This window comes from Apiospora aurea, assembly GCF_038362705.1.
Source record: "Apiospora aurea strain CBS 24483 chromosome Unknown utg000005l_segment0_segment0, whole genome shotgun sequence".
In the NCBI taxonomy this organism is placed as follows: domain Eukaryota; kingdom Fungi; phylum Ascomycota; class Sordariomycetes; order Amphisphaeriales; family Apiosporaceae; genus Apiospora; species Apiospora aurea.
The window spans coordinates 2,862,723-2,887,129 of record NW_027117392.1 but is presented as its reverse complement, the minus strand read 5'-3'; the positions used below and the strand labels follow the sequence as shown (position 1 = coordinate 2,887,129).

Genomic DNA, 24,407 nt, shown 5'->3' with positions numbered 1-24,407 from the left:
AAACTTTGACAGCGGGCCAGCGGGCGGGGATTTCGATTCGTTTGCGCATGATGGATGACTACATAACCGACTCCCTCGGAACATGTCAGGCATATGTGTTTCTGGTGTAAGAAGGGCGAACCTTTCGCCCGCTCCTTGGTGGCATTATGCAGTGCAGCACCTACTTTACGGTGCAGCACAGCACAGCACAGCACAGGCTACAGCCAGCCCCTCATCCGGGGCAAGTAGCCGACCGCAGACGACTGCAGACTCGCATCCCCAACGCTTTCGAGTTCCGGCTGCCCATCTGTTGCTTGATGGCCATAGAAGGCAACTCTCGAACAGCGAATGAACGGCGCATCGCCCCCAGCTGGAAGACCACCCTTCGCTCTGACTCGATAGCAAGACCCCGAAGTAGTCTCGCAGCCGTTTGGCGAGGTAGCGCCCGCACCTCAGGTGACTGACATGGATTACATGAGGCCAGGACTTGCCGGTGTGCACCCGGCTGAATCAGTCGCCAACGGAGGACAAACGCTGCTGCAAACGGACGAGTACGTACAAAGTGTCTCAGGATCCAAAAATAGTCGGCTATTCAGTCTGTCGGCCAGGGTATGTACGATTATGTATGGACAATACGGTCTTGTTATCAGTCACTTGCCTGCCGAGCCGCCAACAAACAACCGGGTCCAGGGTCCGTTGTCACATCTTGGTCAATAGATCTGGCCGCTGTACTTCTGTTTCAACGACACGCGTGCACGAGACATGGCCAGCTAAAACAACGGGAACGGCCAGCAGCTACCGCCTACAGCCTACAGCCTACAGTCTACCGGGCCATTTCTCCTAGCCCGCACCCTGCTGAGCTGACAGTCACACCAGCCCGGTCATTCCTGACGATCACGAAAACTAGCATCAGCACAGCTATGCAAGCCAGTATGCAAGTCCCGGCAACGGCGCATAAACGGCTATAGCCACGCACGTACGTACATGTACCTACCTGCTTTGCTTGCCGGCTTCCAATGCTTCCCTGGTACTGATACAGCAACTTCGTGATGCCTAGCCACTTACATCTGCAGGTGGATATTAGAGCGTGCCTCCCCTCCCTTGCTTCTTCTTACTTCTTTCCTGCATCGATCTCTCCGACGCCTGCATCGTGATGAGGCTTGTTTGCCATCCCAAATCTACATCGAGTCACATGACCACTGACATACTGCGAGAGGTTGCAGCTGAATCCCCTGTCCGACAAGCACCCTAGTCCATCATGACCAGGCTTGCTTATCTCCGGCATCTCTAGAGCAATTGCTCACCCCCCTGACAATATGATATGCAGTAATAGCCAAAGCTTGGGACGCTGTATCAAGTCACAGTAGCACGCTCGCCTCACGGGAAAGAGTATGCGAAGGCGATGGATGCGGCTGTCTTTCTGTCCACTCTCAGACGAACGTTTGCATCCGGCCACAAGTACTACGGACGATCCTGGCGCGGGCTCTGCTCAGAGGGCAACTATATCGCCATGCATGAAGTATATATGACGCAGACAGACCTTTGTTCGCATCATATGGGAACGTTCACGCAGCTGCTGCATGGTTCTTGGAGCTCTGGGGTTTCCAACAGCCAATAAACGTGAACCAAACCAAGAGTAAACTGTCTATGCCCAATGAAACAATCTCGGCTACCTCGATCAACGGCTAGGTGGTTGCATGGTCTAGACCATGTGGCACATCCAGTCTGCCAGGCTAACGACGCGCGACATGGGAACATGGTCCTCCTACATAGCATAGACGGCGTGTAAGGATGTGGGAAACATTGGACGATGCCAAGGTTTGCGGTATAGACATCAAGATCTGTCCAATCACAGCCGGTCAAAGCTGGCCGGACTATTGGCATAACAAAGCCACCAATCGTATATCATACATGCATTACCTCTGTATGCGCAATATATGCAGGGAAGACTCCCCGAGCATGGCCGGGAAGGAGGAGACCCATTCAACTCGAGTCCCTCTCCGCACTCACCGGCTCGAGAGCTGTTCTCCCCCATCCCTTGCTCAACTCGGCAAGAGAGAAATACACCGGGAGACTGCATCTCAAGAGCATGACGTGCTTAACTCCACAAACTTTGCAGCCCATATAGTGACATTTCGACTCCTGGCACGAGTGAGTAAGCTCTGGGATGAAAGGATCGAGCCTGTCTAGAGAAGATGGACAGGAAACGAGTTACTATGAGATGGGGCTATCAAATCATGCATGTCCCCTTCTCCCACCCCAGCGGCCCCTTCTCACCAGCCTCACCGTCTTGACAACCGTCGGAAGCGGCGATGGTGATTCCATCTTAAGAGCACCATCATCATTATCGTTGTCCTCATGGCCGTCCCGTTCGCCCCTTCCCTCGATAGCCACCACGGCCTCTCCTCCATGGCCCACGTCTCTCTGCTTCTTGCCACCACTCTTCCTGTAGATGCCGATGGCCCTAGACCCACCGCATAGTTGGGACCCGTCACCGCCGCACGACATGCCACACCGGCCTTCGTCGAGCTTGGCCGTGCCCTCCCTCAGGACCTTTCCGCACCAGCACTCGCGTCCGTACTCGACGCCCGCGAGCCCGAGCCCCTTGCCCTCGCAAAAGGCGACGCACTTCTCCACCGTGAGCGTGTCGTTGCCGAACATGGCGTCGGGCAGCACGCGGCCCTGGCTCTCGTCGTGGCAGCCCTGGTACTCGAACACGGCGCCGTCCTTGCTGCCTGCCACCTTCTGCGGCGCCGTCGCCGCGACGATGGTGTTGTTCCGGAACACGCTCAGCTGGCCCGGCCCGCCGCAGACCTGGTCCTTGTTGCCCGCGCACCACATGCGGCAGGTATCCGGGCTGCTGCCCAGAGCCGAGGGCGGCGCCAGCGACGTCCCGCAGTAGCACTCTCTGCCGTACTCGAGGCCGGCGAGCGGTAAGCGGGCCCCCGCGCAGAAGGCTAGGCACTTCTCGATGGTCATGTCGTCTGCCGATGTCGTGAGCCGGTTGAGGGCTCGGGCCGGCACCTCGTTGGCGCAGCCTAGGTACGTCGCGCCCCGGGGAGCTGCTACTGCTGTTGCCGACGATGCTGCCGGGGATGTGGTAAATGAAGCTAACGGTGGTGGCGGTCGCGCAGAAGTGGTGGTGGTGGTGATGGCGGCGGCGGCGGCACTGCTGACAGGAGGGCTTGCTGATGTAGAAGTACCCGGCGACGTTACGGCGGAGGAGGTCGTTGTCGGACTCGCAGCCGCGGTGGAAGTAGTCAGCGATGAAGTTGGCTTCGAAGCTGCCAGTGGCGTCGTGCTCGAGGCTTTGGCGGCCGGTGTGGTCGGGGAGGGCCCCTTCTGGACTGTCTCGGCGGACTTGGACAGCGACGGGGAAACGGTAAGAGGCGCGCCCGTCGACGATCTCACCGCGTTCGCATCCACGCAGTACCAGTAGCCTTTCCAGAGCTGCGTGGAGCAATATTCGCCCTTGGGGCCCAAGACCTATCGACCCTCGACGTCAATATCACTCTTCTGTGAATAGACTGGATGCCCCGGGGCGGAATAAAGGCAATCCCTAGAGTAAACGCTACATCGATTTCCACTGGGAATACTGAAATCAAAGAGGGAGGCGCGAAGGACAGGAACGGATCGACAACAAAGGAGGAAAGAGTATATTCCAAGGGTTGCTTACTGGGTTGTTCCCAAATAGTACGTCACGGACCTCGAGTGAGCAGGTCAACATCCACGAGCATGTATTACCTTCAGCGGCCTTAACTGTAGCCAGCCGAATTTATCAAGTCAGCCAGCCTGCTACTACAACGCGGGTCTGCCTAGAAAGGGCGGAGACAGGGCGGATTGAACTCGGAGATAGAAGAGAGGGGGTTTGTGTGAGAGAGAGGACGTACTCCATCTATTGCAGTTGGTCGCAACCCCAGCCTGGACGGGGGGAGGGAGGCGTGCCAAGGTTCTCAAATACGTGGCATTTCGCCAGGTCGAACTTGGACGAGTCTGGCATGTTGATTCAACTGCTGCACTTAATGATAATAAGGGGCTCGTACGGATATTCGATAGGATAGTACTGCAGTGATGTACTATGCATGCACCACTGTTGCATTCTGGCGGGAATCGCTACTACAACATGTAGCTTTATCATGGCTGCGCTCACACAAAGAACAACACCACAAGCCGAGATGCCTCAGATCCAGATGGCACAGAACAAGGGACGCTTGCTGCCGGTGACAAAGGCGCCATTCAGGGGGCGGCCCGCGGAGATACCGGGGTTTCGGATCTAGACCCTCTGCCGACTTGGTGGCCGTTGGTTCAGACATGATATTTTGCCCCCCCCCACCAGCGCCTACCTGTAGCCTCAAGAAATGGACAAAGCTCTTATGTTCCTCGCGGAGAAGATAGCTGACCTGTACGCTTCCGGCCAAGAAGACAGGCTCCGAGGCTGAGGCCGTCTTTGACGAGCGGCGGCGTCAAAGAGCTAGCTAGGGCCATTGGTAGCTGGCAAAGAATTCACCTAGAGAGGACTACGACACGGAACAAGTTTGCTGGCAGCCAGAAATGGGATATGATAGAGACACCGTATATACTGTATTGGGTAGTATCTGTTGCCCCCATCCACCGCCACCCGTGTCCATGTGACAACCGTCGTCCACATCCAGCCCAGGGCGCTCTACGGTGGTAGGTAGAGAGCTTGACCCGAAAGAATTGCTGAGAAAGTGGCATGCTGACTCGACGTCGCCTGATCCAACTAAGACCGACCGACAAAGACCAAGTTGCCCAAGCCATAAAAACTCCATCCATGACTCACTGGTTTATAGTGCGTGAACTCCGCTATTTTCAGGTCGTTGATCCATTCCATAAACATAACAAAAACGTACCTTGCGCCACAAGGATTTTGGGGTATGACTCGCTAAAACTCGCTAGGCGGCCTCCCGCTGGCCAGATATCGTACAGAGAAGATTGGCGAGGATTGATACAGGTGAAGGGGGTTGGAAAAAGGATTTGAATTGACTTTCGAGAAATCAATTCAGGGGTGTCCACCGTCCATTGCAGTGCCATTGACACCGTTGATACCATTGACAAGAGGCTTCTCTGACGGTAATCGGTCGCGCACGCCATTGAGCTGGGCCGTCGGGGAGACGGCCGAGGGCGACATGGCCCCGTTGATTTCAGCTGTGTCATTCGAGGTCATACTCCGGGGCGTCAAGTGGGCCCCGTTCGTCACCGACAGCTTCTGCTGCTCGGTGAGGAGGTGGCTAAGGCCCTGTTCAACGCACAAACGCGGGTAGTCTGGCTCGTCTGGCCCGACTGCGACCAAGCCCCCTCGCCTCGGAACACGGGGCTCCGGAAACGGCGAGCTGCTAGGTTTGTAATGGCCTGGCTTATCTTCGGCCACGAACTGGCCGTTGATGTAATACTTTTGCCGGGGAGCAAATCCTTCCCGGCTGTTGGCATCGGGATCGTGCTTCCATTTCGTTGGTGCCGACCATATCATCATCTGGGATTCGTGCTCCGGCAGTTCTCGGTAGCATATCGAGACCCGAACATCGCGCAGATGTGGGAAGTTGGGCAAGATGAACAAGAAGTCGGATTCCTAGAGATTGGGTCAGCACTGGCCACAGTAGTATAGCCGCCGCCGCCGCCGCGGGATGCCTGCTCACCTTGACAAAGAACATGTCCGTCTCGAAGAAGAGCTTGGAAGCTTCACCGCGAAGTTGCTCAAGCTTTCTGTAGCCAACCTTGCTCGGGTCGCCGCCATAGTAGTCGGGGAGCTGTTTGCCAAGATGATACAGCTTGCCCTCAGTCAGGGCGTATCGGTCTTGCTCCAACCGCCAAATGACCTTCTTGGCGATTGGGGAAACTGGTATCCGCTCCCATGCCGTGTCTGGGGCTCGTTAGTATCCGTCTCACCAGGGTCTTATTATGCCAGGGAGGGCGAACTTACATCGTGAAAGACCGAGATCCTTCTCCCCAAGTAGTAACGCAACTTGCGTGTTCAGAAGCCATTGCTCGCGCCCACCAGGCTTCCCAGTGGCGCTCGGAACAATGGTGTCATACCGAACGCCTTGGGCAGTCGTGAACAGCTCGGCATATTCCTTGCGTCTTGGGTCCGGACATCCATCTAACCACCGCAGAAGCGGCGGTAGCTTGGCCAAGCGGATTCGTTCCTGCTCTTGGACGATACGCAGCTGCTCCGCCTCGCGGGCCGCTCGCTTGCGTTCTCGTTCCTTGCGTTCCTCCTCCTCGTGTAGCTTCCTAGCTTCCTCGGCCGCCTCCTTCTCGCGACGGACCCGCTCCTCTTCCTCGAGCCTCTGTCGCTCTTCCTCCTCCTTGCGCTTCCGCTCCTCCTCTCGTTGCAATCGTTCCTCTTCTTCTCGTTTCTTCCGTTCTGTCTCCAACCGAAGCTTTTCCTCTGCCTCCTTCCGTCGGCGCTCCTCATCTTTGCGCTCTGCCTCTTCACGCAAACGTTTCCCCTCTTCCTCACGGCGTTTCCGCTCGGTCTCCTCTTGTTGTCGCTTAGCCTTCTCCTTCTCTTCGGCCTCCCACTTACGCTTCTCCTTCTCTTCCGCTTCCCGCTTGCGTCTCTCGGCCTCTTCGCGTAGCTTGGCTTCTTCGCGCTGCTTAGCCTCTCCACGCTGTCTGGTCTCCTCGCGCTGTTTGGCTTCTTCCTTTTTCTGGGCCTCTTCGGCCGCGGCTTCCTTCTCTGCTTGACGCTTCTTGGTCTCCGTCTTTTCGCGTTCGGCCTGAGGTTCCCGGTTTACACTGATGCTGGCGGGAGGCGTATCACGCATTTCTATATCCATATCTTCTGAGAATACGGTTATACTGGCCTTCTCTTCGGAGCTAGGATAGTCCATCTCTTTGCGTTCGCGATTGATCTTCTTGGGCCTTGGCAGATCTTTGCGATCATCATGAGACTGAGACTTTTGGCGCTTGATCGAGTCCCGAGACACATCACGCTTACGCTGGCGGTCATCGGGAGAAGAGCCCTGTCGAGGTCGTTTCTCTTTCCTCTCAACATCTAACCTTCTCCTCTTCACTGGGCCATCGCCTTCTTCCTTCTCTCCGGTTCCATGCCTGGGAGGCGTCACGCTGGTCCGGTGTCTCTTAGAAGGACCATCGCCAACTGAAAGCCTATCCTTGGAGTCGTCCCGCTTGAGTGCTTTTGTTCTATCGTGATATTTCTCGGAAAGGCGATCGGCCCGTGGCTTCTCCGCACTGTCGTCCTGCTTCCCATCACCCCTGTCAGACGCATCTCGAGCTGATACATTGGATACTATACTCGAGCGGCGTTGTTTATCCTGCTGGCGCCCCTTTAGATCCCTACCCGATATCAGCTTTCGTCGAGGTTTAGCGGTTTCGCCTTCAGACGACCCTGCGACTTCTGATTCGGTACGCTTCGGCTTTGCGACTTGGGCTTTGGAAGCCACAGCTGGCGATGCTTCTCTGTCTGATATCGATATGGCAGGAACCTTGTCGTCTTTCTTAGGACGACCTGGCCCGCGCTTTGGCGAAGTTTGGTCGTCCATATTACTGATAGATGGCCGCCGTTTCTCTTTGGGACTGCTCGTAGCCTTGGCTGATGGCAGCTTCTTCTTGCTATCTGGGTCTCGGGGGGGGACTTGATGGGCGCCGCTTTTGAGGGCGAACACTATGGTCTTGGTTGGAATCGGGACGCGCAGCGCGCTTGGTGTCATGGTCCTGTTCTCGACGGGATGGCGATTTGGCTTTTGAGACCCTATGCGATTTCTTGTAATCGTCGTAGGCGTCCTTCAGCATGTGTTCTTCCTCCTTCCACATCGGGCCCTCACGACGTCTAGCAATCTCATGATACGTCTCTCCCTTGAAGCGACGTGTCGGGTCGAATAAAGATTGGTTCAACAGAAGCTGTATAACCTTTGTGTTCTCGCCTCCGATGGCAGCAAGCATCGGGGTACTGTGTTCGGTCGGAAGTGTTTTCACCGGCGCCGGATCCGGATTGGCGCCACCCAGGGCAAGCAGGAGCTCCATAACAAAGTTGTGCCCACCACGTGCGGCCGCAACCAGGGCTTCGGCATCGTCGCAACTTTCTTTGACTTGTAAAATGCGCGTAACAGTTTCAGAATCACCACGAGCTGCCGCCTGGCGCAGCGTCTTGTCGTCGAGACTCATGTACAGTAGATGGTTGCTGGTCTTGGTAGAGCGGACAGTGCCGCCGCGACGGGAAGCAGCCGCAGCAGCACCACTTGCAGACGCTGCAGGGGACCGGCGTGGGCTATCGGCTCCATGGGATGAGGTATCTTGATCTTGAAGTTGATGATCCTCGGAGGTTCGTCTCAGTTCACCCATCTTTGTCCTTGCATCCATTAAAGCTGCCCGAATTTCGTCAGCGTTATCCACGTCATCGGGGATTTTCTCCAACGGCTCTTGTCCCTCAGCATTAGGCCTTCGCGGGTTGACACCGGCTGCAAGAAGCAGCTTCACCACTGCAAGATGGCCGTTTTCGACAGCATCGAGCAGCGGTGTGTCCTTGTCATCATTGCGACAGTCAAGGTTGCACCCAGCCTCGATCAAGAGCTTGACAACATCCTCATGTCCGTTCAGGCAGGCAACCTGAAGAGGGGTGTTTCCGGCGTGGTCGCTAAAGTTGAGATCCTCTGGCCGTTCTTGTAAACGCATCTTCGCGACGTCGTACTCGCCTTTGGCACAAGCCTTAGCGAAAAGCGTCTGGCCATGAGCGTCCAGGTGCTTCTTATGGACGGCATGCATCTTGGCGGGTGATGCGGTCGAGTCACCCGTCAAGGGCGTGGCAATGCTCTTGAGTCGTGATGACCTGGGATGCGGGCTTCCACTGGCAGAGGAGTCGTCCGACTGGTAATCGGTGGACATGAGAGGGGCGGGCCGTCGTTTTTTCAAGATTCCGTTGGAAGACTGAGCAGGAAGTTGAGTAGATGTGCTCCGGCGATGAAGGCGCGAATGAGGTGAGTTGGACCTAGCACGCGAGGACTGCTTCTCTTGCAAGCCACGCCCCGATGGAGGTTTGGTTCCCTGGTCCGAAATACGCGGTCGTCGAGCTTTATGCGAACCATCCTCATCGTCAGACTCAGCTTTGGGAGCCTTACGCTTCAGCTGCCTGTCAACCGACTTGGCCTTGTCCTTGATGAGCCTAGGGGACCGAGGTCGCGTATGTTCAGACTCTGAGGCCGAAGAGCGCCGGCGCCGTTGAGTATTATGTTGTCGGTCAGGATGCGGTGGGGGAGAAGCGGGCACAGAGCTTAGACCACTGGACGCAGCATCCTTGGCTCGGTGTTGGCCGTCTTTGTCAAGTGGCCGTTTCTTCTTGAGTGGAGGCTTATCGTCGCCCACGTCGTCGCCTCGCACGCGAACTTTGCTTTCCTTGCTGTCCTTTCCATCTTTGCCATCCTTGACTACCTTTTTCGGAGACAGTGGGGTATCATCGATTTCGCCTTCGCTCTTTTCTTCATGCTTGATGGTGATTACCTTGCGAGGGGGCTTGGTAGGCGAGAGTCCATGCAAGACGATGGTCTCGGCGTCCGAGGTGCCATCCTCCTCCTGGGGGTTCGGGTTCGGGTTCGGGTCCTTGGTGGGCGATTTGGAAGTATTCGTCGCAGTCGTTGCCGTTGCCGTCGGCGGTGCGGCTGGTGGCGGCTTCAAGGTATCGGGCCGCTTGGGAGAAGTAGCGACTGGCTTCGCGCTGGACTCCACAGCCTGGTGTTTCGGCTCATCCATATCACGTTTAATTCAGAAGCCACTCTACAGTGCAGTGAACCATCATGGCCACGCTTCGGCAATTGAAGAAGGGACTCAAAATCGTATTGAGAGCCTCAATGCGCCCAGGGTTGGCCGTCAAGGTCGAGTGGTAGCGGTCCTTCGGCTGGAGATTGGCAGGTTGTGGTTTCAGAGACACACACCAGACACCACACACCAACACACACGCACAGGCACACGCACACACGATGGGGTTGAGCGAAAAGGGCTGGGATGGAGGGTGGCGCCAGATTGAAACGAGACACGGAAGAAATGCACAAACACCTGGGACAGTATTGAATGCAGGCCGCGATACAGAAAAGTCGAATTTATAAAGTCGAAGAGAATTGGTCGAGGGAGGGAATGAAATGGCGTGCGGCGGGTAATACTGTGTCTTGGAAAGTCGAAAGTGAACAACAGGAGAGTGAGTGCTAGGCGATGGGCAGCCTTGAAGAGACTTTACTCCTGGTCGGTTTGGTCTTGGTTTTGGAGAAGGTAGGCAGGTAGACAGGTAGGCCAGAGGCAGGCAGGCAGGCCTGCCCATCCGCCCTCCGCCCATCGCCCATCGCCCATCCTGGCACTGGGTAACAACTGACCTGGACTGGGACTGGGACTGGGACTGGGACTGGGAGGAGATACATGGGGGAGTAGGGGAGTAACCACCTAACTAGTCTACTTGGCTAGGCAGACCAGGAGTCCAGGGACCCTGCCAGAACCTATGAGGGGCGGCTAAGGTGCAGGGGGGGGACGGCGATGTACTGCTGGATAGGACTAGGACGCGCAGCCAGTCCAATAAAAAAAAAACGCTGCTCGGCAAAGGGCCAATAAATACACCTTCGACAGGACCAACAAAACACTGATCAATTTGACTGATCTTGGGATACACACGCAACGCTCGGCAACCAGTCTGTCTTGATTACTTGGACTCCTTCCACTACATGTATACGATATCTACCAAACTATGTGTCTGGTAGGCGAGATAATACGAGGCTCGAACGACAGAGCCTGAGTCATAAAGTCATACATAACCCACCCGACCAGACAGCAACCAATACCCTGATGTCGGGTGAGTGGGTGAACACGAGGGAGAGAGAGAGAGAGAGAGAGAGCGCGAGAAAGAAAGATCTCGAGGACGGGACTAGGCTCGTTAGGTTAGGGGACAGACACTCAGAAGAAAGCAGAGAGACAAAGAGACAGAGACAAAAAGTCCCGCTGTCCGGAAGAGAAGGCTCGCTGGCTGGCTGGCTGGCTGGCTGGCGGGCTGGCGGGCTGGCGGGCTGGCGGGCGAGCATGAATGAATGGCCCGAGCTCGACCTGCAGCAACCTGCCTGCCTTAGTGCAGTTAGTGCAGCTGTACGGCCCCAAGCGTGGCCAATCAGCAGGCTTCGGCGAGACCCGCCTTGATTTCTCCTTTAATGTTTTGATGATTCGATGCCACCCACTTCTCGCTCGCTTCGTGCAGTGATGAGGCCTGTGCCGATCCTCCTCGCTCCCCCAAACCTCCAAAAGCCTCCAAAAGACTCGCGCCCTCTCCTCTTCCACCCTCACCAGCCCAGAACCAGCTCACCTTTTCGCATGCTCCTCGCCTGCTTCTCCTCTTCCGCCGCCTGGAGCCTGTCCATTTATGGCCCCCAACCCCCTCCATCCGACCCTGTTTCCATCTCAAGAGTACCCATCACTGTCAAGCCATCCCAACCCACCACCCATCATCATCATCATCATCATCATCTACACACAATAGCTAGTCTTGCAATTCGTACTGTTGACGTCGCCGTTTCATGCGGAAGAAGCTGGTCTGCCTATCCAGCCTAACGACACCGGCTCTGCCCTTTTGCCCCCTCTCTTCTCCTTCTCTTTCTTTATTTCCCTTCAGCTCGTCTTCGCACCCATCGGTTCCCGCCACGCGTCTGGAGACAGCTCGACTGCATCCGGAACCGTCTGCCGTCTGTGGGCACAAGGACACCTGTCACCGAAGCGCCACCTAGCACACAGTCCTCGCCAGAGCCTTGCCTTGTCTTGAGCCTACGGGCGCCAAGCCTCGTCGTGATGGCTGTCGATTCTGCCCCCAACATCTCCCTCCCGGCTTCTCTTGATGATGCTCGCATACGGGGCATGCCTCTTGCGGCTTACTACATTCCAGATTTCCTTTCCGTCGACGAAGAGCGCGCCATGCTAGCTAAAATCGCTTCGGTTCCCAAACCTCGGTGGACGCAACTGACACACCGTCGTCTTCAGACTTGGCCGTCCGAGCTCATCCAGAACCGCCTAGTCGACGCGCCTCTGCCGGAATGGCTGAACGATCCAGTGGTTTCCCGCCTTCAATCCATTCCCATCTCACCTGACCCAGGCACAGGCCATATATTTTCCAACGGTCCGCACTGTCGGCCGAACCACGTACTTATCAACGAGTATCCTCCAGGTATCGGAATCATGCCCCACAAGGACGGAGCAGCTTATCACCCCACAGTTTGCACAGTGAGCCTAGGGTCGTCTCTCGTCTTGGACATATACAAGAGCAAAAACGACGGCGCTCTGGACACCACACCCGTTTGTCGCGTACTGCAAGAACCAAGGAGCCTACTGATTACCACCGAAGATCTCTACACCGACTACCTGCACGGCATTGCAGATGTTGACGACGACCTTGATCTATCCGAAACCACTGTTGCTAATTGGAGTCTATTGCGATCAAGGCAACCCTTCGTAGACGGCCGCAACCCGCGAGGCTTACGCACCAGCTTAACCTATCGTGATGTCTTGAAGGTTACTAAACTTGGGAACAAGTTTTCCATACTTCAGAAAAAGTGACGATATCATACAACAGCGCAAGGGTACCCGAATGGGCAAGCCCCTAATATACCAAGGGCACCATGTTCCATCTTTGCTGTATGCTGTTCTGGCCGAACTTTTCTGCATACCACTTTCTCGTGTCACCCGCTGTCACACCAAGGTTTGTCGCCACAAACATCAGCCCGCAGATGATTGTCTGATTGAACAACTGGCCTTCGGGTGCCGCCGTTATGGCCAGCGAGAGATACAGCATGCATTCGCAGGTGTAATGGGGGCAGATCAGATAACGAAACATACCCTCCTCGGGCAAGGAATACTTCTTGAGTCCTGCGAGGTACTTGTGACACCTATATTGCATTATCCACGCAACCAGGAAAAGCATTGTCCCGATGACCTCGTTGGCTGATGGCTGCTTCTGCTTCAAAGTGAAAGGAATTTCTCCCGTCTGCAATAGTGAGGCTGTGAAGTGTATAAGCATCGACACGACGAGAAAACGTGGCTGGGTTAAGTATCACTTACCGGATGCTTCAATCCAAACTGATACATTGATACAAGCGTAGTAGGCCATCCCGAGCACCCAGTGGACAATCCACATCTTGGACGTAGATGGTCGGAGTATAGCAAAGCATTCAAACAGCCGCCTACACCCCTGCATGAGCATGAGTAGCCATGTGAGCATGGCCTGGTCTGTTGTCATCGAACTCTTCAGGCTCTTTGCCTGAGCCCGAGCCATGAGTGTGATGATGGTGCCATCCGACATGTATTGCGCCGCCCAGAATAGGGAGCTACAGACGGATAGAATATAGAAATGTTTGAACCATGAATGGGGAACCTTGCCCACCGATGTGAACCATGCAACGAGCTTCGTAAAGTGGCCAGATGACGACGAGGGAGAATCCAAGCTTGCCGTTCCCGCCGCCGCTGCCTTGCTAGTTGCATTCTCTGCTGATGCTGATGCTGATGCTGATGCTGATGGTGCTGGTGCTGGTGCTGGTGCTGGTGCTGGAGGTTTCCCTTGTTGGCGCGGGCCATATTCCAGCATCAAACGCCGAGCCGACTCGGGCGTGGCGGCGACCGCAAGGACGCCTGCAGCTGCTAGGACGAAGAACGCCTGGCAGAGTTGCGCCGGGCTGACTCTGTGCGTCAGGAAATGCTCGAGGCTGTGCAGTAAGGCGCTCTGCTCCATTATGTTCTCAGGGTATTTCTTCTCTCTTTTTTTCCTCTTTTTTCTTTCTCCTTCCTTTTCTTCCCTGCTCAAGAGTCGAAGAGAAGAGTTCCAACCGGTTCAGCCTTGGCAGTCCCCCTAGGAGTTGGAAGGATAAACCACACGCGAGGAATAAAAAGTCAGTAGCTAAGGAAAGAAGTACGTGTACAGTTCCAGATGGATACATGTCAAGTGTATGTGTACGCTGCAAGGGGGGAGGGATTATTGATGGATTTTCCACTAGAAGCGGTTAAACTACCTTCAGTAAGTAGGTAGGCAAGTAACTCGTGCTATTGGTCAAACCCGCCCTTTTTCTTTGTCATTGACCAGAAATCGGTCTATCACCATGTCCCGGGGACTGGGTGGCAGGAAAAACTATATGCGCACCTACCATGTATTTAAAAGTATCACACAACTTAATGTACACATCATAACGTGTTGGATCATGGTATGCATGCATATACGTGGAGTTTGGGTTGTTCTCGGTATCATTCCAAGGCTCGAACGGTATGAGATGCAAACTGCCACTTAGTTTCTCTGTAATGCGGAAGTTTGGGAGCAATACGACCTTGGCCGCATTCGCATTGTATTTCTAACTCCCTGTTTAACTCCTTGCCCATATCCATATGGGTCAAATGTCTCTGAAAGTGTGTACAGCAGATGACTACTCGCCGGCTATGGGAAAATTCCACTCAAAAGTACAAGGCTGAACAAGCAACAAGATTTCGCACCTTTCCCTCGCCCCTTTGTACCAAAAGAAGCAGAATAAAAGTAAGTCATCATCAGTCAAATAATCAGGCCGTTTTTCTTCTTCTCTGGCTCATCACCCGCTCTATGAAGCCTCGACAGCCTTTTTGACTGTGCTCTGCGTAAGCTCCGAATCAGCCCGCACTAGATCTGGCTTGCTCTGCCGTCCCAGCTTGGCGACTAGAAGCGTGTTTTGGGCCTGAAGCTCGCCCACCTGCTCCTTGAGCAGGTCGATCTGTTTAAGGGCGACGTCGCGCTCGGCGCGGACATTGGCCAGCTCGATGGCGAGGTTTGACTTCTCCTCGCGCTCGAGAGCCTTGCGTCGGCGCTCCTCGGCCTTGCGCTGCTCATGGGCCTTTTTATCCTCGAGCCGCTGCATGTCGCGCCGGTACTTGGCCTCCTGCTTGGCTACCTCGCGCTCGTGCTTCTCTCGGAGCTTGGCGATGGTTGCCTCGTCGCGTTGCGCGTCTTGCTCCTTCTTCGCCAGAGCTCGCTCCTGGGCCCGCCGGAGTTTCTGGTTCGCCTTTTCCCGGCGCTGCTCGAGCTTACGTAGCTCCTTCTCGCTATGCGATGGGGCATTGGATTTCGCCAAAGATTCAGACGAGTGTGTAGACTGTACGTCCCCGGTATTGGCCGAGATGGACGGCGTGAGTGCTTCGCCCTCTGGTTCCGGTTTTTCAGACGCGGCGTCCGAACCAAAGCTGTGGAAGCTATGCAGTGATGATGTGTCATCTGCCAGGTCCGATGATGACAAGCTCATCTCGGAGTCACCGCCCTTCACCGAACCAAAGGGGTTTGGGAGGACTGAAGCGGCGGCACCGAGCGCGTTCGAAATCATGCCGTAGATGCCACCAGATCCAGTGATCTCTTGGGCGGCCTGCTGGCTTTCTGAAATAGGCCTCGAAAGCTCCTCCGTCAGAGCCTGCTTCTGTAGTTCCCGAGGGACCTTTTCTTCTACCTCGGCGGCCTGGTCCTTGATTTGGTTGCTAACTTCGTCGTGGTCCGGGAAGTCGTCTACATTCATTGACGAAACCCAATCCAGGAACTTCTTGGCATCGCCAGCAATGCCAGCAGGCGTTCCCCTCTCGACCATGAAGCGGGGTACACTACCCCCTGGATCACTTCGAGTGACCATGAGCCACTCCACCATCGTCTCTGAGTCATCATCCTCCTCGTGATCTTCTTCGGTACCTGCAAACCCGATGGTCTTGCCTCGTTTTCGGCCCTCTTGCCCTCCCACGTCTGATGCCGAACTGGCCAAGGCAGCGTTGCGAGCGGAACGTACGAGGGCCTCCTTGGCCAAAGCCTCGGCGGCTGCTTCTTTGCCTGTTTCTATCTCGTCCTTACCGAGATCTATGGAGGAGCGAACCTTTCGCAGGGGCTTGGCGGTTTGGATCTCTCGAATCAGTTCTACCGACTCATATTGTCCTCGAATGTACTCGTTCCGCGGCGGACATTCGGGGTGCGTGCATGGCTTGGAGACAATGAGGAAATATCGTGATTTGCTCTGCGTCGGGGTGTCGACGGCCGTGTCTGATGTGAGCAGAAGTGTGATGAACTCTCTGGGCGTCGTGGGGCCGGGAAATTGCGCAGAGAGTTGGTAGACTACAGTAGATATCAAAGTTAGACCTTTGCCCCGGGAAAATCACCGAAAGTGCCGGCAGGTGCTGCACTGCCCAGGCGAGCAACATACCTTGCATTTTCCCGCATCCATCGACTGTTTGGTTGACGGCGCGCTTGTCTGCACCGATGCCGCGGATCTTGCCGTCGCCAGGCTTTCCTTGGACCTTCAAGCTTTCAGCGAACTCGGTCTCCATGCCGAGCTTCCAGCGCTCAAAAGTCAAGCCTTGGTGAACGCTCCGCCGCGCGAACCAAGCACCTTTCTTGTCCTTGGACCCCATCCGATATACGCTCACGCCTAACGGGTTGTCGCGCGGGTTCAGCTGTACCTCCTTCCATTCTTTACGCAGCTGCTCGGCGCGTTCCGTTGCCTTAGCCGCATTCCTCGTGGCTGTAGGATCGGTCGCCGATCGGGGCCTCCCTGTTGGCGGGTGTGGTTGCTTTGCTGCAGCGGAACCGGGGATCGAGTCGATGAGGCATTGCGCATCGACGAAGGTCTCTGTCAGGAAGGGCTTGAGATCGTCCTGGTTGATTTCGTCGAAGTCAATAGGAGCAAGAGACTTGAAGGCGTCGTGAGGGTGCGCCATGCTGAGCGTTTGTCGGTGATGTGAGCACCGCTTTGTTATGCAATCCGAGCCGGATGTTCCTTGAAGTTGGCGTGGTCAGAGGCTAACTCGAATTGCCTCTGAGCTGCGAGGATTTTGAGAAGTAGGTTCCTTCTTGGGCTGGCTTTCTTCACGTATCACCATGAAACAAGGATTCGGTCAAGAGTGAAAAAAAGGGATCGTCGTCACTTTTCCAAATGTAATAAAGGGATACGAGGCTGTGTAACGACAGGCAGTTACGCAAATGAGGAAGGTTGGAGGAGTGGTGGTTGGTCGGCGGTGTTGTTGCTCCCTCCCGCGGGATCTGGTTTCGTTGTGCACGTAAACGAATGCAAGTGTAAATAAGTCCTGATCTAGTCTGGCTGCGGAAGGCTGGGTAGGTCTGATTCAGAAATGGAAGAATGCATCGACGAAACGAAAGCACTGCTTGTAAGTAAGTTGGAAGCATCAAGTATTGATGTCCGTCCGATGCTGTTGCGGTTGCTGTTGCTGTTTCACTTCCTGACGTCACTTGTAGCGGGCGGTTAACTACATATGTCATTAGAGGTACCTACAGTAGGTGCTTAGGCTGTAAGGGCCAACCAAGGCTACCATTTGAATCGCTGCAAGGGCACTCTAGGCCGGGCCTTACATAAACCTGGTTTACCCCGTGTCTCAAGCGACGTCAACGGCGGAGCACCCACTCCGCGCCCTCTGCGCTTTCGTCTCCTTGTCTCTTTGTCTCTTTGATCCTGGCAGTCTGGAGATAATAGCGCGTCGCCTGGATGCCAAGACAAAGCTCTTCATCGAGATGCTTTCTAGGCACTCCCCCAAAAGGCAAGAAAACGTGGAACTAGCCACAGAGGCCAAGTCCTGTTTTGGAATCGCTAACGTGCCGGGATCCCGGGCGCTCCCCGCACTATGTACGCTGCCTATCCCTACCGCATCCCAGTCAACGAACATCGCTATTCCAGTCGGATGCCGGGTGCCGACCTCCCAACATTTTCACCTACAGTAGGTAGCTCTTGCTCATAAGTCTTTTCGCTTGTCTAATTACAATATATAAAGCTATATAAAATGTAGGCCACGTATATAGGTGAAGTACTTTGTTAGGAACAGCCGGCCCCTTAGCTCATGCGGAGCGTCTCCCTCTCTGACAAGAGAGCGTCTTGGTCCTGCTTGCAGCTTCCGCAATACTCCTCGTGCCACAGCTTCAGCGCCTCCCGCTTCTTGTCGTCTCCTTTGTCCTGTAACACCTGCTGCCCACCAGCACCGCCCTTGCCCTTGCCCTTGCTTTTCTTGGAGCGCGACGACGAGTCGGGACTATCGGGTTCCGCCAGAGCGAGCCGGACCTGGTCACAACGGCCATTCTCGTCGAGGAGCCAGTTCTCCCACTCCGATTGGATCATCTCGCGCTCGACGCTGTTCACCATACGCATCGCCACCAGCAAGTCGTGTCGGTAAGACCCAAGCTTCTGCCTTTGACGGCGCAGGCGGCGCGCGGTAGCCCGGCTAGTGCCTGAGAGCGAGGCACCCGTATCCTCATACGGCGCATCGATGTCACTGCTATTTGCGATGGATTGGAAGGTGGAGTAGCTGTATTGGAATTAGAAACACTGCAGGCAAGGGGGTAGGGGGGGTAGGGGGTCTAAGAAGGTGTTTAGACTTCACGTGCTTCGCTTACCAATAACTGTCTTGCGGCCAACTAGGCTGCAGTGCAGAACTTCTGGCCGCTTGGTCGAGATCCACCAAGTATACGGCCTTGCTCATCATGACATTCGGCCCGACGCCAAGACGGCCCATGAACTTCATCGCCTTGCGCTCATTCCACCAAGTCGAAGTTCCTTGCGATGAAAAGACCACATTGGTGAGTACGCTGACAGCCAGTATGGCCAGAAGGATGCGCTCGGCAGAGATAATGTCCCATATCTTCTTCAACCCGGCAAAGGTCCACATCATCAGCGATGATGCAACACTATCCGTAAAAGACCGGACGGTTTCAATGACCATCGACGTGATGGTCCGCGGGTTAATATATGCCTTCTTCGATGTTTCGCTCTCTCCAGGTGTGAAGAGAACAACTTGTGTCTGTTGGCCGATGTTGCCATATATCTGAATGGCCCTCTTGGTCCGACCATGAGGCCCTATCTTTCGTACTTGGTCGGTTGCCACATCGGCCAGCTCTTCAGCATCCTGCGCAGCGTCATCTAGAGCCTGGCGCTCAATCATGTTCTTGGACAGTGTCGGCGTCTTTGACCAAACGACTTTGGTAAAGATGGCCAGCTTACACTTGGACTTGGCTACATGCGTAATGATGGTTTTCGTCACCAGCTTGAAGTCCCGGGCATGCGGCAAATGCCATGGCGTCTTGACATGTGTAACAACGTATGTAACATGGTCGCTGAACACATCAATGGTTTGCTGGTCCATGATTTCCTCTGCCCTGGACTGTCCCAGCATGGTGTGGTACTCGACATTGAAACGGAACAATCGCTGCATCTGGCCAGACTCCTGCGTGATCCAAGGGCCTTGAGCGATTTGCTTCGCCCGACGTTCAAAGTAGAGCTTGGGGAAGACGAAGCTCTTGTCTCCAAACAGCACATGGAAACAGGCCTTGGCGCTAATCTCGAAGTGACGCTCAGCCACTTTCCGTTGCATGTCTTCTGGCTCGTAATGGACCGGGTGAGTCGGAAGCTGAAGCTTTGGCACGGCCCTACATAAACCCCGCGAGCGAGACTTGTACATCAAGTCGCTCGACCTGGGACTCAGGGCTCTCCCTATAGCAGTGCCATTATCAGCTGGTGTGTTTGGTGACACCTCCTCCCAGCTATCAATACTAGGGCTTCTCTTATCGTAATCATCGCTGTGCTGTAGGTTAATGAGAGTCCTGACGAGCTCCGGCACGTCCATTGGCTCTTCGGCCTGCAGGTCGTCCACCAAAAAGTTGAGACGAGAATGCAGCAAATCAAGATCTTCCAAGAAAGTCTTGATGGTGATCCTGCTGTAGCCGCTGCCTCCCATCGCCTGATTGAGATGCAGGAATATGAAGTCACAGTCCTTCCCTGGTGCCGCCGTCACTTCCGTGATCGCATCCAGCGGAATTGTATATGCAATAACAAGGCCCATTTGGTGGCCGTAGAAGTACATATTGTCCGACGTAACATATATACGGCCATTGCCTGCCATATTCGAAGCAGGCTTCTCGGCATCAGAAGTACTACTCCATGCAGCTCGGAAGACGAGCACAAGCTTCTCGTCAAGGGGTACGCTTGGGAACAGAAGACGAAACTGGGCAGCATTTGTCTTCAGCTCAATAGGGTAGTCGTCGGGAAACTGCTCCTGCGGCAAGTTGTCTCTACTTGGTGGAGGTATTATCTTTGCGTCCATGCTAATGGCCTTTTTGTGTGTTCCCGAAGTCGGTGTCTTCAGGTCACCGTTATCGGTGGCTGGACTCATCCTGATCAGCGGCGTATTGGGACCAAATGGATCATCTGGGCTGGCGTCAACTCGGTTTTGTCGTGGTGCATACTGTCTCGCCCATGCATTGCTTCCCCAATAGTTAGCCATGATTGCCGTGGGTAGGTTTTGACCAGAGTCAGTATTAAGAGCTCGGTCGCCACTATAGACCACAGCTGTTCTACTCAGGCTCGTTGTAGCAGGTGCTTTGGCCAACGTCGTAGGAGCTAGACTGCTCCCCTGGGGCTCAGGACCAGGAAGGCCTTGGGGCTGCTGACGAGGAGAGGCCGTTTGGCCGATCACAGGGGCAGGATAACCTGGGAGCAATCCGTGACTAGCTGAGATAAGGCTGGCTATTCCTCCTGCCGGCGGAGGTGGCAGGGCGCCTGTGTCGGTACTCGAGGAGAAATTGGCTTTTCTGTGCAAATCAAGCTTTTGCATAATACGGGCTGCATGATCTCTGCCGCTCTCACCTTCCTCACGGGTCATCAACGCCGTCGCCGAACGTTTGGGGGCAGTTCCGACATCGAAGCTTGTCCGAGCAGCATCGGACCCGGGAACGGCTAGAGTGTTGACTCGATCCATGGTAGATGGACCGTCATCAGGTCCAAGTTGAGCATCCAGTGACTTGGCCGAGAATTCGGGCATGGATGGCGGAGTAATGGCAAACGCGGGGTCGACGCCTCCGGGAAGAGACGAGTTATCACGACCGACGCTTGCTTCGAACGCCCGCTTCTTTGCAACCTCAAAGACTTCGAGCCACTCCATCAGCTGCTGCTGAGTCTCGGCTTGGAGCATAAGACTCTGGTTTTTGGTCTTGACCTCGAAGCAGAAACGGCGTTCCTCCCCCACTGCAGGCTTGGCGTTGCACAGTAGAACACCAATCTCGTCGCCTTGTAAGACGCCTTGCGGTCCATTGACAAGCCACCCAAATATACCATCACGACAATAATACCACCTGCGGACCCAGTTGGTTCGGACAGGCTTCCCGGAAAGCGTCCTCAGGAAGAGCCAACCTTGCTTTTCTGAGATAGTGGCAGCCTGTCCTTCGGTGGTGACATTCATTGGCCCTTTGGACCCTAGAAAAGGCACGGTGGAGGCGCTGTAAGTTTCCAGCTCGCGTGCAGGTTTGAACGTAATCAAAGTCATCTCGCCCACTTCTCTCCTGGCCGCCTGAAGTTCTCTTTTGAAAGACGACTCGGTCGATTCCATCTCTTTGGACCACCCCTTGACTCGGTCCATTTCATGACCCCATTTAGCAAAGCTCCCTGAAGTGTCCCGGGAACGCTTCATTTCGCGCCAAATGTCCGAGGAGACCTTGACCAGAAGCTTGTCGAGGGTGAACCGCAGCTGGGGAGCCATTTGACAGAAGTCCATCGAGGCTTTCAAGTAGGCTTTCCGTGTCTCGTATACGGCAAAAGCATCCTCTCGCAGGGATGACGGTTCCTTTGTTTTAGATTGACCAATGTATCTGGCAAGCGTCGTATCGAATGTCTTTTGAGTCTGGTCCAGTGCTCGCCTGGTCTCCTTGAAAGATCGTAGGTCGGAGGATAGAAAATTGCGGATAGGTTCGGCTGACACGGTGTCTATCTTCCTTGCTACACTGACAACCTGTGTCCACCATTCTCTAGAGCCCTCGGACAGGCGCTTGAGTGCCAGGGCGGTGTAGTCATGGTCGACCGAGGTAACGTTTATTGGAGGAATGATCTTGGAGAGATACTCGTTGACTGTGGCCTCGAGTGCTTGTACATCGTGCGACAGCTTCCCGCCGGCCTTGGCGTACGCGTCCAGCCATCGTTCGATGGCGTCGACCTGGTCGGAAAAGTGAAGCGAGTTGGCTCGGAAGGATGGGGAGTCGAGACCTGCTTCGTTGAGGATGACGGGGATTGCTGGGCTCGGCTGCCGTTGGGCGACTGGCTGAGAGGGCGTGGGTGTGGGCGGCGGCGCGGCGCCAGTATCAGACATGATGGACGTCTGCGTGCAGGTAGGGATGGGGGAAATCAACAAGGGCATATGTTGCGGGCAGGTAAAAGCGACGTAGGCATAGGGGATTCTACAAGCGATATACGATAATAATGAGGCTGTCGGTTGGGTAATCAGCTTCGGCGGTGAGAGACATGGGACTCCTTATTGTGTCGGTGTCGCAAAGGCCATCATCGTGCCGTACGTAGGTCGGGTTAGCTGGAGACTGGAGTATTGGGGGTTGTTGAGAGATTGCGAATGACGTTTCTACCAAAGACAAAGATGGTGTTTGTCCGTTGAGTCTGGCTTGGCGACGCAGGGATTAGCGGGTCTCCCCAGATGGCACCCTAGGGCCCGTTAGCCTTACTTTAAGTGCCCTGAAGGGCCTGAAGACATCCTCCTTGGGGCCCTGAGGCGTGGTTTCTGGTGTCGGCCTGCTCTGTCGAAGTGATAGACATTGATGCCCTATACTCCTATCCTTCTATACTTTGGAACTGCACACACATCATCCCAAGGCTCCAGGGGATCCAGTCTCCGGACCCTGGTTCTCTTCCGCTGAGACGAGATCCCAACAACAAACAGGACTCCGAGTCAGTGCGACCGGCATCCATCTAGCGCCGTGATCCACGCACGCCGGCATATCCATGCTTACCTACGCGCATGGCCAGGAAAGGCTCATGCAAAGGAGATTTCTACATGCATGCATATTGTTTCTGCTAGCAAACGTACAACGGTTCGGGAGTATTAAGGTTCCTGACATGAGATGTTACCTACCTAAAGTACCTGGGGCACAGTCCCCCGTGCAGGAAGGAGGCTTTGGGATGGACACACTGCCTGCGGCATGCCATTCCATTATCGATAGACGTCATGATAAGAAGTGTACGCCACCCGCTGTGACAAATCCGAGCCATTCACATCGCAACTTTGATCTTGGCATACTCTACCTAGGTTAAGGTATGTATGTAGGTATACTTTGATTCGAATCATTGTTCTCTTCTTCTTTCTGTCGTCCTGCCTAAGTATCTTATCCTACTTCTTCTTCTTCCTCCTCTTCTTCCTCTTCTTCTTGTTTATTTGCCCAATGATTTCCGCTTGTCTCTACTGCATCAAGCACCCAATATAACGGAATAAGAATGGCCATGGAATCCTGCTGTACCTGTGCCACCCTCCTGTCACAGATACCCCGCCACGGTCCCTCGGAGAAGCCATTGCCAGAGCATCGCTACTTGGAGTGCTGCCCGCGTGTTATATGCGGCAACTGTCTTCATGTACGCTTCTCCATCTCCTGGTGAATGATGTGTGCGCCCTTCGTCTTTTTCTCTTATTGTACTCCCTCGAGTGGAAAGCTGCCTGCCTTCTGGAGGTTTGATGAAGCGTGCGGTCCACTGGGGCCAATTGCAGGAGTCCCAACGTGGGCGTCCCGATGATTTCTGGTGATAATGCTGCGGAACATCATGTTTAGATAACGTCCTTGCTTGCATGGCTACCTCAACTGACGTGACGCTCTGGAATAGAAAAACGAACGTTTCAATAACTACTGCCCCTACTGCCAGATTTCCGTGGCTCCCACCACGTTGCCTCAGGGCCTGAAAGAGCCTCCTTCGTACAATGCGCTAGCGACGGGGTCCGCCGAGTCGATGCCCCCTCCGCCTTACACAGCATCTGCCAATAGACATGCCGATCCTCTAGATGAGAAGTCGGTCCCATTCGACGAACCGCCCACGGCAGAAGATGTGTTGCACTTCCTGAACCATAGCGAAGATACAGTCACCTCGCTGGCCCTTCGATATGGGGTTCCTGCGGCTGTCCTCCGTCGCGCCAACAATATTACCAGCGACCATCTGCTCCAAGGTCGTCGGACTGTTGTCATACCCGGGGAATTCTACAAAGGTGGCGTTAGCTTGTCGCCCCGACCAATCGAAGGCGAAGAGGAGGAAATGCGAAAGGGCAAAATCCGACGATTCATGGTGGCTTGCAAGGTCTCTGAGTACGACGTAGCCGTGCTGTACCTAGAGCAGAGCAACTACGACCTCGAGGCAGCGGTGGAGGCATATGTTGGTGATGAGGAGTGGGAGAAGAACCACCCAAAGCACAAATCAACAAGGGGGAAAAGAGTAGCGTATGGAGGTGGTAGCATGAGGGGGTTCCTGCCGTAAAGCAATTCAAGTCTGGATTCTATGAATGTTGCCCACGGGTCAATTTCCCGTGTTCTTGTATGTAGCTCGCTCGCTATTGCGGCATAAGCTCAGAATGATACACATGACGAAAGTCAAGTCAAGCTTCTGTCCTACCAACGCCAAACCTGATATCATGTCCCGTAAAGT

At 54.8% G+C, this 24,407-nt stretch overlaps 8 protein-coding genes across 8 annotated transcripts; 2 read left to right on the top strand and 6 right to left on the bottom strand.

The window, feature by feature from the left end:
* Window positions 1-2,214: 2,214 nt before the first annotated feature.
* Window positions 2,215-3,979, bottom strand: PG986_007443 (WSC domain-containing protein; the record flags this gene model as incomplete). The annotated part of the gene is made up of 2 exons (XM_066843665.1): window positions 2,215-3,465; window positions 3,941-3,979. 2 exons carry the CDS (start codon window positions 3,977-3,979, stop codon window positions 2,215-2,217), a joined length of 1,290 nt encoding a protein of 429 aa, XP_066699777.1.
* A 1,020-nt stretch (window positions 3,980-4,999) lies between these two features.
* On the bottom strand, window positions 5,000-7,502 carry PG986_007442 (uncharacterized protein; the record flags this gene model as incomplete). Its single annotated transcript, XM_066843664.1, has 3 exons — window positions 5,000-5,566; window positions 5,634-5,857; window positions 5,918-7,502. The coding sequence occupies 3 exons, from the start codon at window positions 7,500-7,502 to the stop codon at window positions 5,000-5,002; spliced, it is 2,376 nt and encodes a 791-aa protein (XP_066699776.1).
* A 70-nt stretch (window positions 7,503-7,572) lies between these two features.
* On the bottom strand, window positions 7,573-9,702 carry PG986_007441 (uncharacterized protein; the record flags this gene model as incomplete). Its single annotated transcript, XM_066843663.1, has 1 exon — window positions 7,573-9,702. One exon carries the CDS (start codon window positions 9,700-9,702, stop codon window positions 7,573-7,575), a length of 2,130 nt encoding a protein of 709 aa, XP_066699775.1.
* Window positions 9,703-11,766: 2,064 nt separating this feature from the next.
* On the top strand, window positions 11,767-12,528 carry PG986_007440 (uncharacterized protein; the record flags this gene model as incomplete). The annotated part of the gene is made up of 1 exon (XM_066843662.1): window positions 11,767-12,528. The coding sequence occupies one exon, from the start codon at window positions 11,767-11,769 to the stop codon at window positions 12,526-12,528; it is 762 nt and encodes a 253-aa protein (XP_066699774.1).
* A 43-nt stretch (window positions 12,529-12,571) lies between these two features.
* On the bottom strand, window positions 12,572-13,696 carry PG986_007439 (3-oxo-5-alpha-steroid 4-dehydrogenase; the record flags this gene model as incomplete). Its single annotated transcript, XM_066843661.1, has 2 exons — window positions 12,572-12,969; window positions 13,030-13,696. 2 exons carry the CDS (start codon window positions 13,694-13,696, stop codon window positions 12,572-12,574), a joined length of 1,065 nt encoding a protein of 354 aa, XP_066699773.1.
* Window positions 13,697-14,546: 850 nt separating this feature from the next.
* PG986_007438 (uncharacterized protein) lies at window positions 14,547-16,668 on the bottom strand (the record flags this gene model as incomplete). The annotated part of the gene is made up of 2 exons (XM_066843660.1): window positions 14,547-16,066; window positions 16,155-16,668. 2 exons carry the CDS (start codon window positions 16,666-16,668, stop codon window positions 14,547-14,549), a joined length of 2,034 nt encoding a protein of 677 aa, XP_066699772.1.
* A 1,124-nt stretch (window positions 16,669-17,792) lies between these two features.
* On the bottom strand, window positions 17,793-22,086 carry PG986_007437 (PH domain-containing protein; the record flags this gene model as incomplete). The annotated part of the gene is made up of 2 exons (XM_066843659.1): window positions 17,793-18,261; window positions 18,350-22,086. The coding sequence occupies 2 exons, from the start codon at window positions 22,084-22,086 to the stop codon at window positions 17,793-17,795; spliced, it is 4,206 nt and encodes a 1,401-aa protein (XP_066699771.1).
* Window positions 22,087-23,195: 1,109 nt separating this feature from the next.
* PG986_007436 (uncharacterized protein) lies at window positions 23,196-24,239 on the top strand (the record flags this gene model as incomplete). Its single annotated transcript, XM_066843658.1, has 2 exons — window positions 23,196-23,351; window positions 23,598-24,239. Coding segments are annotated over 2 exons (798 nt in total), but the record flags the coding sequence as incomplete, so codon positions are not given.
* Between the last annotated feature and the right edge of the window lie 168 nt (window positions 24,240-24,407).